Source organism: Phyllopteryx taeniolatus, chromosome 5 (genome assembly GCF_024500385.1).
Source record: "Phyllopteryx taeniolatus isolate TA_2022b chromosome 5, UOR_Ptae_1.2, whole genome shotgun sequence".
NCBI classification, from domain to species: Eukaryota; Metazoa; Chordata; class Actinopteri; order Syngnathiformes; family Syngnathidae; genus Phyllopteryx; species Phyllopteryx taeniolatus.
In genome coordinates, this window is record NC_084506.1 from 10276546 (window position 1) to 10294434 (window position 17889).

At 42.4% G+C, this 17889-nt stretch overlaps 1 protein-coding gene and 1 long non-coding RNA gene across 2 annotated transcripts; one reads left to right on the plus strand and one right to left on the minus strand.

The window, feature by feature from the left end:
* Window positions 1-1506: 1506 nt before the first annotated feature.
* On the minus strand, window positions 1507-14939 carry chmp1a (charged multivesicular body protein 1A). The gene is made up of 7 exons (XM_061773559.1): window positions 14803-14939; window positions 11834-11853; window positions 11651-11728; window positions 8317-8463; window positions 6628-6756; window positions 6306-6499; window positions 1507-2887 (listed from the first exon to the last, which is right to left on the minus strand). Exons 1-7 carry the CDS (start codon window positions 14933-14935, stop codon window positions 2866-2868), a joined length of 723 nt encoding a protein of 240 aa, XP_061629543.1. The 5' UTR covers window positions 14936-14939; the 3' UTR covers window positions 1507-2865.
* On the plus strand, window positions 10296-17577 carry LOC133478042 (uncharacterized). Its single transcript, XR_009788547.1, has 3 exons — window positions 10296-10386; window positions 11095-11193; window positions 15170-17577. It is a non-coding gene; the product is annotated as an uncharacterized LOC133478042 (long non-coding RNA).
* The last annotated feature ends 312 nt before the right edge of the window (window positions 17578-17889 follow it).

Sequence of the window (17889 nt, forward strand, 5' to 3'; positions counted from 1 at the left end):
CCCATCTCAGTCCTGCAGCATGGGAATGCAAGTCGGCCAGCTTTCTTGGTGACATCAGAGGCTTTTGGCCAGTCATAATTCGATATATCGTGGGATTTTCAGTGTATGCTGTATTTTTTTTTGTGTGTGGAAAAATAAACGCATCCTAGCCTAAAACATCTATCCACCATCAATTTTCTGTACCACTTCTCCTCACTAGGGTTGCGGGCGTGCTGGAGCCTATCCCAGCTATCTTTGGGCAGAGGCGGGGTACACCCTGAACCGGTCGCCAGCCAATCGCAGGGCACATAAACAAACAACCATTTGCACTCACATTCACACCAACGGGCAATTTAGAGTCTTCAATTAACCTACCATGCATGTTTTTGGGATGTGGGAGGAAACCGGCGTACCCGGAGAAAAACCATGCAGGCACGGGGAGAACATACAAACTCCACACAGTGAAGGAGTGGGAGATACAGTTCTGAGTTTGGGGTTCAAATTTGGGCTTGAGCGTTTCTTCATGGAGTTTTTGCATGTTCTTCCCATGCTTGTATGGGTTGTTTTCTCCAGGTACTTATGTTTCCTCCCACATTCCAAAAACACGTTTCTTGGGTTAATTGAAGACTCGCCGACATCTGCCAATTTCAGCTCGTAACTGAAGTGGCTCCAGGATGACTTGGGGTAAGAGGTCCTGGACAGGTCAATGCTTAATTTAGTTGTAAACATGACCTTTCATATTCACTCATTCATTTTCCATACCGCTTATCCTCACAAAGGTCGCGCGCGTGCTGGAGCCTATCCCAGCCAACTTTGGGCGAGAGGCGGGGTACACCCTGAACCGTTTGACAGCCAAAGAATCCTGTCAAATTCTTGTTAAAATATTAAGGACTATGTTCTTATTCATAGTGACCACATGCCAAGAATTTGCACTAGGACACTATATATTTATTTATTTAATTAGTTAAATACAAATCCAAGCCCATCAACTGACCACCATCTTCTGAGGGGAGTGGTCCAAGGTGCAGGAGGATCACAGACGAGACTGCGACTCACCAGAAGGCACCATCCTGTTCAAGAGGCGACAAATTGAGACACAACAAAGGAAGCGTCCATCACAAGTGGTTTCTGGGCGGCTGTGGATCACTAGGGACAGCGAGTCGTCCAGTGGGAGCTGGTTCGAATCCCGGCTCCGACTGTCCGCATGTCGAAGTGTGCTTAGGCAAGACACTGAACCCTAATTTGCTTCCAGTGGTCCTGGGAGCAGTCGCCCACTGGTGTACGGGTGAATGTGAGGCTTTGTAAAGCGCTTTGGGCACTGTGATAGTGTAGCTAAAGCACTATATCAACGTGCAGTCCATTTACCATATTCAACACTGTTACTTTAAGGTGGCCTCCACAGCAGTGATTGTCGAAAAAATGTACAATTCAAACAGGACTAAATGAAAAATGAGTGCATGCATGCCAAACTATATACACCAATAACTATTGATGTCTGCAATCAACACAAGAAACACTGTATTCAAATTAAAGTCTGTGCTGGACAATTGGGAACGTTTATTTTCGAGAGATAAGTGCTACAAAGATGGTTTTCTCAGTATAAATAAGACCCCTTTGTAATAATGCACAAATGGAAAAACAGGAAACTGTAAAACTGCTCAGTCCCTGGTCAAGGCCTAGCTTCTATCCTGATGTCTGCTCTTACAAGTTTCAAAGACAGAATCCTTTAGTCAAAGCACTTAACAAATGTATAAAGCAACAACAACAAACATCTGCTTATTGTAAACCATTCAGATGCCTTTAAAAACATCCATCCATCCATCTGATTTCCATAGAGCTTCTCCTCACCAGGCTCATGGGCGTACTGGAGCCTATCCCAGCTATCTGCTCACCTAAAATTGAACTTCGGTTTACAGCTTCAGAATCATTTGTTTACGTTATACGGTTTAGCATGCATTTAGGCTCCATACACTTGAGTATGGAGGACGAAGACTGCCAAAATTAAATTAATACATTATTAAATAAACGTTTCATTAAGTATGAAATGACATTTAATTCTTTATCTGTGTCTTTATTTTATTTTGTGACTCTTGGTCCTCCACACTTGGGTGTCTCACCTATAAAATACAACAGATATATAACGATGTTCACAGAAAAAAATACAAACATGATTGGTCAACTCAAGACTGCAAAAATAAATGGATAACACGTGTATGACAGCCTGAGCTAGAGTGAGCTAAAGTTCTGTGTGCTAAAACATCTCTCCTCTGCTTTGTAGCAAGAGGAAAATTCCTGACTTTGACGAAAAGTGTGCAGAGCTCAGCTCACATCTCTCTCTTTCAACAACAGTCCTTCAGGCACTTCAATTCAGAGTAAGGTATTTACTATTTCACACAATGTGTGGATGGTGGCATGTGTGTAAATTAACAACAAATCAAATCAAACATGACTCAGTGTAGTGTAATAATGTAAGGACTGTCCACTGGTGTATTCATTGTTAGAAATACCTGGGACTTGGATGAATGTGATGAGAGGATGAGACTCCTGGCTGGTTTGCACACAGTAACACACATTACAACAACATTTGACCAAAGCCAGGTACACAAGAGCAAAACATGTCCCACTCCCTTGTAATCACTTTAATTGTTGTGAATTAGAACTTTACATCTTCATTGTTGTCATTACACAGTAAGTAAAAACAGATTCATTTTGCAGAGGGGATACAAAGGAACAGGCACACAATCTTTAGGCCAAAACAAGAAAATGTGAAAGTGATACATCCTCCTTGTAGGAACAGTTCAGTACAAATACCACCACCACCACCACCACCACCACCACCACCATCTAACTTGTCTTTTTTTCCACACAACCGTGAGCCTAGTCCCCTCAGTTCCGCAGAGCTGCCAACCTGCAACATGAAAGATACAATCAAGCTCGAATTGCAAAGGCCTCCATTAAGAAATTGAAAAAAATAAGTTCAAATGTGCTTTAAAAATATAAACATCAGTGGAACGTCTTAATTCAAATGCAATCAGGATCATACAATTAGGAATTGGACCACAATTTTCAGAAAAATATTTGAGTTTGAACATTAGTCATGCATGACATTATACAAGGATTCCACAAATCTAACATAACAGGACAGACTTTCTGGAGAGATTTTTGGCTAAACTAAAGAAGATGTTTAAGTGAACTGACATTTAAAGCATATCCCAAACACGTTTGTTGACAGAGCTGCACGAGGGAGTGTAAATGTTGTCGAGTTTGAGCAGTTGTAGGATTGATTAATTTTTTTAGTCTGCATGTACATTGTTTTTTTTCTTTAATTTTTTTGAGGGAGAACATCATTTTATTCTGCAGAAGACACATTTTATTTCCGTGTTTGAGAGAGACAGCTGTCCTCTCCAAATCGAAAATGTTTTGGTTTTTTTTCATTTGGAGCTAAACTGTATCTCACCAAGAAAGGGAATGATACACCATTCATGAAGCAAGCGAAACAAACAAACAAACAAAAATAAAAGGCAGAATCAGAAAGCCATTTATGAGTGAAAAGAAAGGCAGAGTCCGTCGAGAGCTTAGTGCCATCTGAACTTCACGCCAGGAGAAGACCAAAACATCCTACAATCACTTGTCAGGGCCAGCACACGGGCGCATGGACACCTCCGCAAGACTGCATAGATATAGAGAACCTAGGGGACCACACCCCAGATACTCCCCCAGCAAGAGAGATCGTCCCACTACTCACAGTCAGGCCCGGTACACACACAAAGACAATTGGGCTGTTTTTGTCCCGATTTTGCCCTTTCCCGACTAAGGACGTCAAACGTCAGACAGTCTTATCTCTTATAAGATTATCCTTAGGTCTGAGGTGTGTTCAAAGTGGATTTGTCCCAATTATAGGGTCCGACAACCTTAAAAGGTCCCGTATTTTGGCTATTTAGACCTCCACAGAGTGACTCTTTTAACATGGACTTAGTATAAAAGTGTCAATTTCATTAAAAAAAACAGCTTGGTTTTGTCATACGAGTGTTGACAAAAAGCCCCTCTGGCAGCTGCTTGTGTTTGACCCAGTTTAGTATCTGCTTTGTCCATATTTGGCTAAGACCGCCCCCTTTCCTCTGATTGGTTGCCTCCATGTAGAAGACATACTTGTGAGAGAGCGCTGGCTCGGGAGCGGAAAGGGAAGGTGGAGATCTTCGCTAGTGACATAGATAAGCTCGAGAAATTCAAATGACCTGATTGCTGGTCCACTGTTCCACGGCCAGGCCAGATAGTCCCAACAGACCCTCACAATACTTTTGGGTCTGCCAGGTCGGACCGGCATATTCCCCCACCATCGGAGCCAACTCACCACCAGGTGGTGATCGGTTGACAGCTCCGCCCCTCTCTTCACCCGAGTATCCAAAACATACGGCCACAAGTCCGATGACACGACCACAAAGTCGATCATCGAACTGCGACCTAGGGTGTCCTGGTGCCAAGTGCACGTGTGGACACCCTTATGCTTGAACATGGTTTCGTTATGGACAATCCGTGGTGAGGACAGAAGTCCAATAAGAGAAGATCACTCGGGTTCTGATCGGGGGGGCCGTTCCTCCCAATCACGCCCCTCCAGGTCTTACTGTCATTGCCCACGTGAGCATTGAAGTCTCCCAGCAGAACGATGGAGTCCCCAGCAGGAGCGCTCCCCAGCACCCCCTCCAAGGACTCCAAAAAGGGTGGGTACTCTGAACTGCTTTTTGGTGCATAGGCACAAACAAAAGTCAGGACCCATACCTCCACCCGAAGACAGAGGGAGGCTACCTTCTCATCCACAGGGGTGAACCCCAACGTACAGGTGCCGAGCCGGGGGGATCATTAAGTATACCTACATCTGCCCGGCGCACCGTTGGCTACTCTAGAGTGGAAGAGAGTCCAACCCCTCTCAAGAAGACTGGTACCAGAGCCCAAACCGTGTGTGGAGGCGAGCCCGACTATATTTCGTCGGAACTTCTCAACGTCACACACCAACTTGGGGTGCTTCCCTGCCAGAGGTGACATTCCACGTCCCGAGAGCCAGCTTCTGTAGCCGGGATCGAATCGCCAAGGTCCCTGCCTTCGGCCACCGCCCAGCTCGCACTGCACACGACCCCTACGGCCCCTCCCACAGGTGGTGAGCCCATGGGAAGGGGGACCCAAGCTACCCTTTCGGGCTGTGACCGGCCGGGCCCCATGAGTGCAGGCCCGGCCACCAGGCGCTCGCCTTCGAGCCCCACCTCCAGGCCAGGCTCCAGAGGGGAAAACGTCATCCTGAATTTTTTAACATCATAGGGGGTTTTGGAGCTGTGCTTTGTCTGGTCCCTCACCTAGGACCTGTTTGCCCTGGGTGACCCTGCCAGGGGCATAAAGCATGTAGTGGAACACACTGGAGGAGGGGGCAGCTGAAGCGCCCAGGGAGCATTTCGGGGTATCAGTGTCTTGCTCAAGGACACCACAGCCCTGAGTCCAGGGGATGTTGGTGGATGGTCCAGTCGGGGTCTTGAACCTAGGTCCCCCACGATGGCAGGCGATGCTCTTAACCATTGGGCCACGGCTGCCCCAGGTAGAGGTAGCTTGACAAGAGTGGTGCCCTGTGGGGGTTAAGCTTTAGGAATAGTTGTTAGTCCGCCCCGACAACTGCATTTCTGCATCCAACTAAGCCGCCTCCGCTTGCTCCTCTGTCAGCTTACGGCGCTATGCATGCCCGCTGATTTGTAGGCCACTGGGTCTTGCCAAGAGCTACGCGCCGAAGGACGTAAATGGTCAGTAGCGAGTGTCGTAGTTAGGAAGTCAAATTCACTGAATGATCGTAATTTCAGCAAGTGCTGGCAATCATATGCTACTTTACTGCAGATTTGGACTATTTTTTGTGTTGTAGGTGGGGTGGATTTTGTTCGCCTGTGGTTCTGAGTCGATGGTCCCCTAGGAGAACACCGGCTTCCGTTAGGCAGGAATGAATGAAGACTTCGAGACACTTATTTGATTTATTGAACAAGCCTTAGTGTCATAGCAGCTGCTTACAAAGCCAGGACAATGAAAAAGTTGTCCAAAAATTGACTGATGACAACAGTTTTCTTTCTTTTTATTTTAAGTTATTTTTTTATGCCAGAACGGTGGTATTTTTAATTTAAAAAAATTGTGGAACATCAACGATTTGCATTTTTTTTCCCCAAAATTAAACATTTAAAAGATAATCCTCCAGGAGTGGGGATTCCATAATTTTTGTAAGGGGTTGTGTTCAGTAACCCAATGGTAAGAATGTGTGTACAGCTAACAAGAAACAATCAATTACCAACACTGGCCCTTACCGTCTAGAAAGCTGGTCTTCCTTCTCTTGGCTACGTGAACTTTCTGCACCCACTGAGGTGGCTCCTGCGGGCAACTTGTTGAGCTGGTCCATCAACTCCAGGCCACTCTCCTCAGCTATTTGGTGGATCAATTCATCTACCTGATCTTGTGGCGTGGTCAGTGTCATTGCAGAGCTCATGGAGTCCTCCATCACCTGGTGTTAGGAAAACAGAACTACATAAGACCAGATGTCCTCAAAAGCCTTTAGTAGAATGTCTGCAAAGACAGTTGAAAGGACAGCGCCAAAAACATAAAACAAGAAACAAGGCTGCGGTCACTTACTGAGGTGTGGACATCAAGGTTCTGGACTTGGCTTTCAAACTTATCCATGACAACAGAGACCTTTTGAAGGTCCATAGAGTTCAGAGCTTTATCCAGAGCCTTGGTCACCTGGCTCATATTTTTTGTCACCTTTTAGAGAAATCATAAGATCAGATACACGCACGCACGCACGCACGCAGTCACTGATGGTGTAGTGGTACACTCGCCTGACTTTGGTGCAGGCAGCGTGGGTTCAGTTCCCACTCAGTGACGGTATAAATGTGAGTGTGAATGGTTGTCCGTGTCTATATGTGACTGCGACTGACTGGCGACCAGTTCAGAGTGTAGTCTGCCTTTCGCCCGAAGTCTGCTGGGATAGGCTCCAGCGCCCCTAACCAGGATAAGCGGTGTTGAAAATGGATGGATATATATATATTTATATATACACACACATATATATATACATACATATATATACACACATATATATATATATATATCCATCCATCCATTTTCTGAGCTGCTTCTCCTCACTAGGGTCGCGGGCATGCTGGAGCCTATCCCCGGTGTCATCGGGCAGGAGGCGGGGTACACCCTGAACTGGTTGCCAGCCAATCACAGGGCACATACAAACAAACAGTCGCACTCACACCTACGGGCAATTTAGAGTCTCCAATTAATGCATGTTTTTGGGATGTGGGAGGAAACCGGAGTGCCCGGAGAAAACCCACGCAGGCACGGGGAGAACATACAAACTCTACACAGGCGGGGCCAGGGATTGAACCCGGGTCCTCAGAACTGTGAGGCTGACGCTCTAACCAATCGACCACCGTGCTGCGTTTCTAAATAGTGATTTTATTTATTAATGATAATATTAATATTTTGGCCTGTGGGACTCCAGAGTTCTGTTCCAAACAGGTGTTTGATGAGCATTCCTCAACTTTCTCAGTCTTTTTTGCCACCCGTCCAAGCTTTTTTGGAACGTGATGCAACCATAAAATTCTAAGTTAATGATGATTTACTAAAAACAATAAAGTTGATCAGTTTGAACATTAAATATCTTGTCTTTGTAGTGTATTCAATTAAATATAGGTTGAACATGATTTGCAAATCAGTTTATTCTGTTTTTATTTATGTTTAACACAACATTCCAACTTCATTGGAATTGGAGTTGTACATGGGTGCGCATTATACACGATAAATTATGGTACACGGAATGGTCTTTATTCGATTTCTATCATTAAAGTTAAAAATACTAAATGGTACATCTGTAAAGCTCTGAAGAATGTGACATGTCTCCTGAGTGCTAACAGAAGCCATTTATGTTTAGCTTACAGTGGACCCCCGCATACTCGCGCTTCGGCAACTGCGGATTCACATATTTGCTGATTTTTTTTCCAAATTGTTTTCATTTTTTTGGGGGGGGGGGGGGGGGGGGGACCAACACAGAAAATGCTTAGTGGTGGTTAATCCCCGCTTATTCAAGAAATGTGGGGGTTTCAAAAAAACAAACAAACAAAAAAAACATTTGCAATTATAATGGCGATCAATTATCAGCTGATTTTTGCTATTCGCGGTCCTATCACCTGCGGATAACAGGAGTCCACTGTACTGCATTTTTACATTCAGCTGAGTGCAGAAAGATATGGTATTGCATGCACAATTGCACGTAGTCTATTCCAAAGTATCAATGTACCAAGCTTAACTTACCGATTTCATTGTGAGAGCAGTCTGGACTTTAGAGGCCACAGCGTCAACTCGAGATGCCATGCGCAGCCAGTTCAGTCCTTCATTTTTTTTACGGATGGCATTCTCAGCATAAACTCTCGCACATTCCACATTTTTCTGTTGCAGAGCCTGTGATAAAAGCATTAAAAAAAAAGTTCTAATTACATCTGTGCTCTAATTTTAAGTCAAGTATCTGGTTACCTACAGTTGAATAGAAGTTTCAAAGGATAATATTGGGGCTTTTTTTGCAATTCATCTGAATCGTTCCCTTTTTAGGGTGAAACGATTATACGGCATACGTTTCCAATTAAAAACAAGAATTGAGTGCACAACTTTCATTTGTCCACACAGGGTCAAATGTATTCGTTCAGGCACTCACACCCACCAATATTTGGTCAAAATGTCCTTCAATTCTTCACCTCAATTTTGTAGCAATCAACAAGCGTCTGCAATAATTCTGTCTGAAATTGTCAAGCATTCATTTAAACTGGTTGGTTTCTTTGCACTGCTTTTAGTCTACCAATGTTTAATTGGAATGGGTCTTTGGGAAGGCCATTCCAGAAGCTTAATGTTTGGCTGCTTTATCCATTGTAAACCGGTTCTGATGTGTGTTTGGGATCACTGTTGATCCAATTATAATTGTGTCCAAGTTATAGTTCTCGAGCTGTTGATTTGAGGTGAATTTTAAAGGTCCCTTATTTTGGCTATTTAGACCTGCATAGAGTGACTCTCTAACATGGACTTAGTATGAGAGTGTCAATTTCATTTCAAAATCACCATGCGAGTGTCCAGAAAAGGCCCCCTCTGACAGCTACTTCTAGTTGACAGTTTTGTAGCTACTTTGTCCATATTTGACTAAGACCGTCCCCCACGTGTTGGGGCGGCTGTGGCTCAGTAGGTAGAGCGGGTTGTCCAGTCACCCAAGGGTAACTGCTTCAAATCCCGGCTCTGACTGTCCGCATGTCTAAGTGTCTTTGGGCAAGACACTGAACCCTAATTTGCTCCCAGTGGGCCTGGCAGCACCTTGCATGGCAGCCGTTGTCCACTGGTGTATAAATGTGTGTATGAGTGGGTGAATGTGAGGCTTTGTAAAGCCCTTTTCGGCACTGTGGTAGTGTAGATAAAGTGCTATATAAGTGCAGTCTATTTGTAAGGTAGGATTGGAAAGATTTTCTAGATATGAATGATTCCACAACTATATCCCCATCCTTATTTTGGTTAACAGAAAGCTGTAATTAGTGTCAAAATTATTTTGAACAAAAATTAGAAAGCGAATTGGAGATGAAAATCAAACAACTCACATAAGAATATGCAATAAATCCAACAGACCTACTTAGGAACCAACTTTATAATGCCAAACAACTTGATTGCATATAAAAAAAAGAACAGAGTTCCAACTACAACAGCTAAGAATCACTAACTTTGAGCACAATAATAAATTAGGAACATTTCTCGCAAACCAACTTCAACGATAAACTTAACTATGTCGAAACATAATCTAAAAACAATTGTCTTCTCACTTGATGCACAAAAACCTCTTGAAAAAGTGAACTGGTCTTTTCTTTTAGCTGTACTTCACAAATTTAGCTTCATATACACAGTGGGGCAAAAAGAATTTCGTCAGCCAGCAATTGTGCAAGTTCTCCCACTTCAAAAGATGAGTGAGGCCTGTAATCTTCATCATAGGTATACCTCACCTATGAGACACAAAATGAGAAAAAAATAATAATGATGATCCAGAAAATCAACTTGTCTGATTTTTTATTAATTATTTGGTAAATTCCTTAGTAAAATAAGTATTTGGTCACCTACAAACAAGCAGGATTTGTGGCTCTCACAGACCTGTAACTCATTTAAGTGGCTCCTCTGTCCTCCACTCGTTACCTGTATTAACGGCACCTGTGTGAACTTATCAGTATAGAAGACCCCTGTCCACAACCTCAAACAGTCACACTCCAAACTCCACCATGGCCAAGACCAAAGAGCTGTCAAAGGGAACCAGAAACAAAATTGTAGACCTTCACCAGGCTGGGAAGACTAAATCTGCAATAGGTAAGCAGCTTGGTGTGAAGAAATCAACTGTGGGAGCAATTATTAGAAAATGGAAGACATACAAGACCACCGATAATCTCCCTCGATCTGGGGCGCCACGCAAGAGCTCACCCCGTGGGGTCAAAATGGTCGCTTGTAATTGGTTAGCGATTGTAATGCATGCAAAACTGATTTAGAGTCGTTAGCGGTAAACTGTTTTTCTAACTTTACTGCATAGTTTCTCTTTGCAATGTTAATTTCTTTAGTCAGCTGGTTTCTAGCGCGATAATACAAGGTCCTATCCCCACTTCGATACAAGTTCTCTTTAGCCTGGCGAAGTTGCTTAAGTTTAGCAGTGAACCATGGTTTATTGAACGTGCGAAATGACTGTTGGTACACTCATCACTTCACAGAAACTGATATAGGATGTGACAGTGTCCGTATATTAATCCAGGCTGCCAGCTGAATTTTCAAAGAGACTCCAGTCTGTGCAGTCTTGACAGCTTTGTCTTGAAGTTCTATCTTGCTTCGTTGGTCCACTTTTTCATTGTTTTCACCGTAGGCTTCACACATGTAAGCTCTTGTCGGTATTAAGTGAATTAAGCAGTGATCAGACGAGCCCAGGGGTGCACAAGGTATGGTACGGTATGAGTTATTTAGCATAGTATAGCAGTGGGCTAAAATGTTATTTTCTCTGGAAGGACGGTCTATTGTGCTGCTTGTATTTAGGGAGTTTGTGGAGAGACCTGAAAATGGCTGTTCACCATCCAACCTGACAGAACTGGAAAGGATCTGCACGGAGGAATGGCAGAGGATTCCCAAATCCAGGTGTGAAAAACGTGTTATCATTCCCAAAAAGACTCAAAAGGCAAATAAAGATGATTCTGATACTGAGCAAAGGGTCTGAATACTTATGGCTGTGTGATATTTCAGTTTTTCTTTTTTAATAAATCTGCAAACATTTCAACAATTCAATTTTTTTCTGTCAATATGGGGTGCTGTGCGTACATTAATAATTTAGCAAATGGCTGCAATATAACAATGAGTGAAAGATTTAAAGGCGTCTGAATACTTTCCATACCCACTGTATTTCTGCTACATTTAGTCAGACATGATCACATACGTGGTGCAGTACCAGTGTTAACGGAACCAAAGTGTGAACACGGGCTAAGTGAAACTTTGCTGGTTTAACAACTTAAAATATCACCATTAAAGCTACTTAGTACTACGTTACAAATGCATAGTGAATCTAAAACAACCAATGGCAATGTAGTATTTTGCTCACCTTTTGGACCTTTCTCTGCTCCTTTTCGGACTCCTTCTCTGCCTTTTTGGCTAGTCTCTCCAGTTGTTTAGAAGTGAACTGGTAACCAAAGAGAACATCAATCTATCCATTTTCTGTACCGCTTATCCTCACATAAGCAAGAAATTAAGATGCATGCCACGTTTCTAAATATTGGATACATACCTTCAATTGGAAAAGTGTGTCTGTGGAAAGAAAAATAAGCAAAATTAGGATTACTCACTCCATAACATGGTAAACAGAACAGAACAGTCTGATATTCTAAATGCTTTTGCGCCACAACTAAGCAAAGGTAGAGGTTTTCCAATTAATTAATTTACTTAACGTATCTGACAACTACATTGCAGTTTAAAACTAATTTTCTCAGTTTTATGTGGTGAATGATTTGTGATGTCGGACATGTCAAGCTCCCAGACTACGCAGGAATTTCATCGGGCCTGTGGGATCAATTTGAAATCGGCGTGACATTGGGTTGCACACCTGCATCAGCCAAACGTGCACGTAATTCCATTAGCAGAGTATTATTAATTAATTAATATAAGCGGTCAGTGCAAATTGTGACAGGGCCACCAATCAAAAAGGCTAAACGTCGGACCTTGTTACTTAACTGTTCATCCTACATCTACCCTCTTGGTCTCAGTTGGACGACAAGCTGGGTTCTTCCATTGCTTGGGCTTTCATTGCCTGGGGCTTCACTGTTTTTTGCTCTGCTTTGTTGTTCATGATATACGTTTTATTCTGTCTGTCAAAGCACTTTGTGAACATGTTTTTAAATGTGCGATATAAATAGTTATTATTATAAGGGCGGCGGCACGGTAAGCGACTGGTTAGAGAGTCTGCCTCACAGTTCTGAGGACCAGGGTTCAAATCCCGGCCCCGCCTGTGTGCAGTTTGCACGCTCTCCCCGTGCCTGCGTGGATTTTCTCCGGGCACTCCGGTTTCCTCCCACATCTCAAAAACATGTATTAATTGGAGACTCTAAATTGCCTGGAGGTGTGAATGTGAGTGCAAATGGTTGTTTGTTTATGTGCCCTGCGATTGGCTTGCGCCCGAAGATAGCTCGGATAGGCTCCAGCACGCACGCGACCTTAGTGAGGAGAAGCGTTACGGAAAATGGATGGACATCTTTGTTCATCTATTTATGCCAGTGAGGCATGGTGACATGCTCTTATATTTGATGGCAGGTTAGTACATACAGTAATTAATGTACCTGCTTTTTGTGACATTTTTGTTTGTTGGTGTGCCGTGAGATTTTTCAATTGTAAAATATGTGCCTTGGCTCCATAAAGGTTGGAAATCAGACCTCTAGTCGGGTCACATATTCTAATCTATCAGGTCAAACTAACATGACAGAAATAATGGGTGGTAATTTACTGTAATGAAATTACTTTATTGTAATTACATCACACACATCGGAACTTTAGAGCATGATTCAACAGAACGCTGGGAAAACGGTTAGTGGTAGCACTAGCTTGCTAGGCCACGTAACGTTTTGTTGCCTGCTTCCGAGCCGTATCGTATTAAAAGTATGAACACACCAAGCAATCTTTGAATTAAAGTCCTCTGCCGAGCACCGGTGACTATCAACACACATTTTTCCCCATTTACCTCTTATAATGCACACGGCGCGATCAATTGCTGTTGCCGTGGTAACGGGTGTATCCGGTCACATTTAAGTTGACAAGATAAAGCCAAGCGATGGTAAAAAGAACAGGATGCGGTGGTACCGGAATACAATATTTTATTGCAGTAGTCTGACATGAAAGACCAAAATTTGTCTTGTAGTCTGATCCACGAATTACGTGTTGTCTGTCCCACAGGTTTTTTTTTTTTTTTTTTTTTTTAATAAATAACTTAATTGGTGGTCAGATATTTACAGTACTACGTCAAAAGACACATGACAAGGCTAAAAACAAACTAGCTTTTGGATACAAATATACCATACACGATGGCGACGAGGAGTAAATGTCTTTTGCGGAGCTGATCAATGACTCCATTGATCGGATTGGCGAATGACAAAGCCGATCAGCATAAAATTCTAATTATTGGCAGATACCAATAAGATCGGTGTAAAGTCCAATTTTTTTTTTTTTTTTTTTTTTTTTTTTTTTTTAAGCAAACTCCATGTGGCCTTTCATGTGTCTTGCACTGAGGAGAGGCTTCCGTCGGGCCACTCTGTTATAAAGTGTTATAAAGCCCTGACTGGTGGAGGGCTGCAGTAGTTGACTTTCTAGAACTTTCTCCCTCCTCCCGACTGCACCTCTGGAGCTTAGCCACAGTCATCTTGGGGTTCTTCTTTACCTCTTTCACTAAGGCTCTTCTCCCCCGATTGCTCAGTTTGGCTGGATGGCCAGATCAAGAAAGGGTTCTGGTTGTCACAGACGTCTTTGATTTCAAGATTATGGAGGCCACTATGCTCTTAAGAACCTTAAGTGCAGCAGAATTATTTTTTTTAACCTTGGCCAGATCTGTGCCTTGCCACAATTCTGTCTCTGAGCTCTTCAGGCAGTTCTGTTGACCTCATGATTCTCATTTGTGTGAGCTGTAAGGTCTTTATATAGACGTGTGTGGCTTTCTTCATCAAGTCGAATCAGTATAATCAAATGCAGCTGGACTCCAATGAAGGTGAACCACCTCAAGCATGATCAGAAGAAATGGAGAGTGTCCACACACACACACATACATACACGAGTGTCACTGCAAAGGGTGTGGATACTTATGGCTGTGTTATATTTCAGTTTTTTTTTCATAAATCTGCAAAGATTTAAACAATTCCGTTTTGTTCTTCCAATATGGGGTGCTGTGTGTACATTAATGAGGGAAATTTTTAACTTAAATGATTTTAGAAAATGGCTGCAATATAACAAAGAGTGAAAAGGTTAAGTGGGTCTGAATACTTTCCATACCCACTGTATCCAAATACTGACGCAAGGCGGCTAAAAAGAAATGCACACCACATTTTTGAAGATGCGGGGAAATGACATGCTAAAACGTTTCTCAGGGAGTGACCCACATTGTCATTGACGTTGTGTAAACAACTACATCCTAGCTCAAGCTACAAAATCATTACCTGTCACAAAACAGTTATGTTGCTGGTAAGGCTAAACCGATAAACAATTAAAATTATAACCTACCGTCCATGTCGCAACCTATTGGTAGTCTCTTTGAATTGTTTCGCTTAACCGACAATTCGACAGCACTTCCTGGTCTAAAGGTGACGTAATCACGTAATTTATTCGAAGCTTGTTCTCCGTTCGTTGGGTTCATCTTCTAGGGTGATACTGCCACCTACAGACTTTGACTGAATATTTCACTTTGCGTCCTTCGACTGTGACCCATTCATAGACGCAGATAGACTACAGTATATTGGTATATACTTATGGAATCAGATTTGTGCCAAAAAGATTCTCACAAAAGTTTTTAAATCTCAAACGCGATGACTGCTTTTTCGGTTTTCAGTTTTGTTCATTTACGGTTTCAATTTTACTTTTTTTTTCGCAGGCACGGTGGACTACTGGTTAGAGCGTCTGCCTCAGGGTTCAATCCCCAGCCCCACCTGTGTGGCGTTTGCATGTTCACCTTTCCTCCCACATCCCAAAAACATGCATGCTAGGTTAATTGTCCGTAGGTGTGAATATGAGTGCAACTGGATGTTTGTTTATATGTGCCCTGCGATTGGCTGGCAACCAGTTGAGGGTGTACCCCGCCTCCTGCCCGATTATAGCTGGGATAAGCTCCTGCACTCCCGCGACCCTTGTGAGGATGAGCGGCTCAGAAGATGGATGGATGGATGGATGTACAAACTTCATTGGAATTGGGGATGTAAATCGTATAGCTCTGATTTATTTTTTTTTCTTTCCTGGAGGTGGGGTGGGGGGATACGTCGTCACTGATGCCATAGACTGTTTCGTACTCCTTGAACGCTGGCAGCTAGATCCATTCCACGCATCCACCATCAACACACAGATGTAATTGTGAATATTACTCCGCAGCGGACTAATATGAGGCCTGAGGTTCCGCCTGTGCCCTCGAAGTCACAGGAGTTGATGAGACCAGAAGAAAATTTTTTTTGGCACTTCTGCTGTTAATAAGTCAGATGTATCAATAGTGAAATGGCTGGAAATGTGTGGTGCCTCACGCCAACTTCTTGGCTGGCGTACGCACGTTTCAGCAGCTGTTGGTGCTTTGGGGATACTTAGAGGTGAAACTTATAATAAACCTGCACATCAGAGACACATGACCAATTATCACTGATGAACAATTAATGCCTGGCAACATTTGATTTCAACAATGTAATAGAGGCAAGGATTCGGAATTCATTTGTTAACCAGTGTATTTAATGAATCACTGATATTTGTGAGGAACCCTATTAATTGATCAAGGCAAACATTTATGCCGCCTATTGCCCTCATCGCTTCTTGTTACTCCAGCACATGGACTGAAAAAAAGAGTCCTTTGAATTGACTTCATTTGAAAATGTACATCGGTTGCACATTATTAAAATGTGTTAAAATGACATTTACCCCTCTTTTCCTAAAAAAAAATAAAATAATTTTTAACCTATTTGAATCACGTGCAACCGATGTACATGTTCAAATGAAGTCAATTCAAAGGACTCTCTTTATCATTCTGGGTTAGGGTAAGAAACTGAGTTCCTGACCTGCGAGGGTCTGGATAGTTGCACGGTCCTCAAACAGCGCTCCCTCCCGTATGTTGCCCCAGTCCCCACTCCGCCAATTCCCCTTCCTCTGTTTCTTTCCTTTTCTTTTGGCTTCTTTTTATTTGTTTAGGGTTTATCTTATGTTGTTTCTCTTTTTGTTCTTCTAACCCTCTACTTTCTATTCTTATTGTCTTTGTTTAGTTTTTCTTAACTTTCTAAATTTAGAATTTTCTTTTTGTTTTTCGTCGAATTTGGCGTGCCATTAGTTACAATGTGTTCCGTCCATCCTCCAATTTAGGTTTTAAGTTTGTTTGTCCTAATTTGACTTTTATATCATTTTGTTCTTAGGGTTAGGTTAGGATTGGGGAACTGAACTCTTCCCCACCAGGAATTGGGGGCATTGCCCCCTCTTCCTGTAGGAAAGGATGGTGCATGGTTCCGCCTCCCGTAATCCTGGTTCCAATCCCTGGGGTATGTGGGCTGGCGGCCCCGCCCATAGCGGACCTCTCTCCAACCCCCCATGATATTTGCCTCCTTAATTTGAGTTCGCCTTGGCTATATAAGTAATCTTTATTTTTCTTGTTTCTTATTAGTTTTGGTATTAATTTATAATGTATTTGAATCAAAGAAACAAAACAAAAAGTCAAAATAAAAAAAAATCCTCAATTCAAACCCCCCAAAATTTTTTTTTTTACTTTTTTTGGTTGTATTGTCTTTTATCTGAATTTATTTTTTATTACTTGTATCCAATTTTCTTGTATTGCTTTGTTTTTTTAAACAAGAACGGTATGTTGTATTTATGTGTGTGTCATGGATTATGTGTGGGGCTGTATTGCCCTCTAGTGGTGAGATGTGTAAATAAATGAGCTAATTGAAAAACGAAAAAAAGAAAAAGAGCCCAAAAGAAATGAGACAGAGAGAGAGAGAGAGAGATATAGAGTGCCCGTCGCGACGTTTCGCCCCTTTTAGGGTCTTCCTCAGGCGTGGGCACCAAGGAAGAGAAGAAAAGAAAGAGAGAATAATTGACAGTAAAGTGGCTAATTAACTGTCTTACTGTTTGAATTGGCTTCAGCGGCTTAGGAGATGTTAGGAAAAGAAGGCTGAACCCTTCCTCTCCGAGGGTGATAGACCTCTGCCCGACCCCCGGTAAGAAAAGGAGATGCACTGGCCTTCCACCCCTGGTACCTCCAGTCCCCCTGATTCCCACCTCTTTGTCTCCCATTTTGGCCACGTTGTCCACACTGGACCACTGACCACCTCTCATCTGTCATTTTGTTTTTATTTTTATAGTTTTGTAAATATATTATTATTTTTCTTTTATTTTTTAGTATGTATTTTTTTCTTTTTAATTTTTAATTTTAAATTTACTTCGTTGTGTTCGTTAAGTTTTTCCTTTTATATCGCCTTGGTTATTTAGATAATGATCGTTTCGCCTTTGCTATATAAGTAATACTTTTTATATTCTAACAATATTTTTGTTTTCTACTATTATTTAACGGATATAGTATCCTCTGTGTATGTGTAACTCAAATAAATCAAAAAAGAGTGTTTTTATCAATGT

Coding starts and splice junctions, on each gene's coding strand:
- chmp1a (XM_061773559.1), bottom strand. CDS start 14,935: ATGAACCCAACGAACGGAGAACAAGCTTCGAATAAATTACGTGATTAC. Junction 6,500..6,627: donor ACCTTGATGTCCACACCTCA/GTAAGTGACCGC, acceptor TCCTAACACCAG/GTGATGGAGGACTCCATGAG. Junction 2,888..6,305: donor GAAGACCAGCTTTCTAGACG/GTAAGGGCCAGT, acceptor TTCATGTTGCAG/GTTGGCAGCTCTGCGGAACT.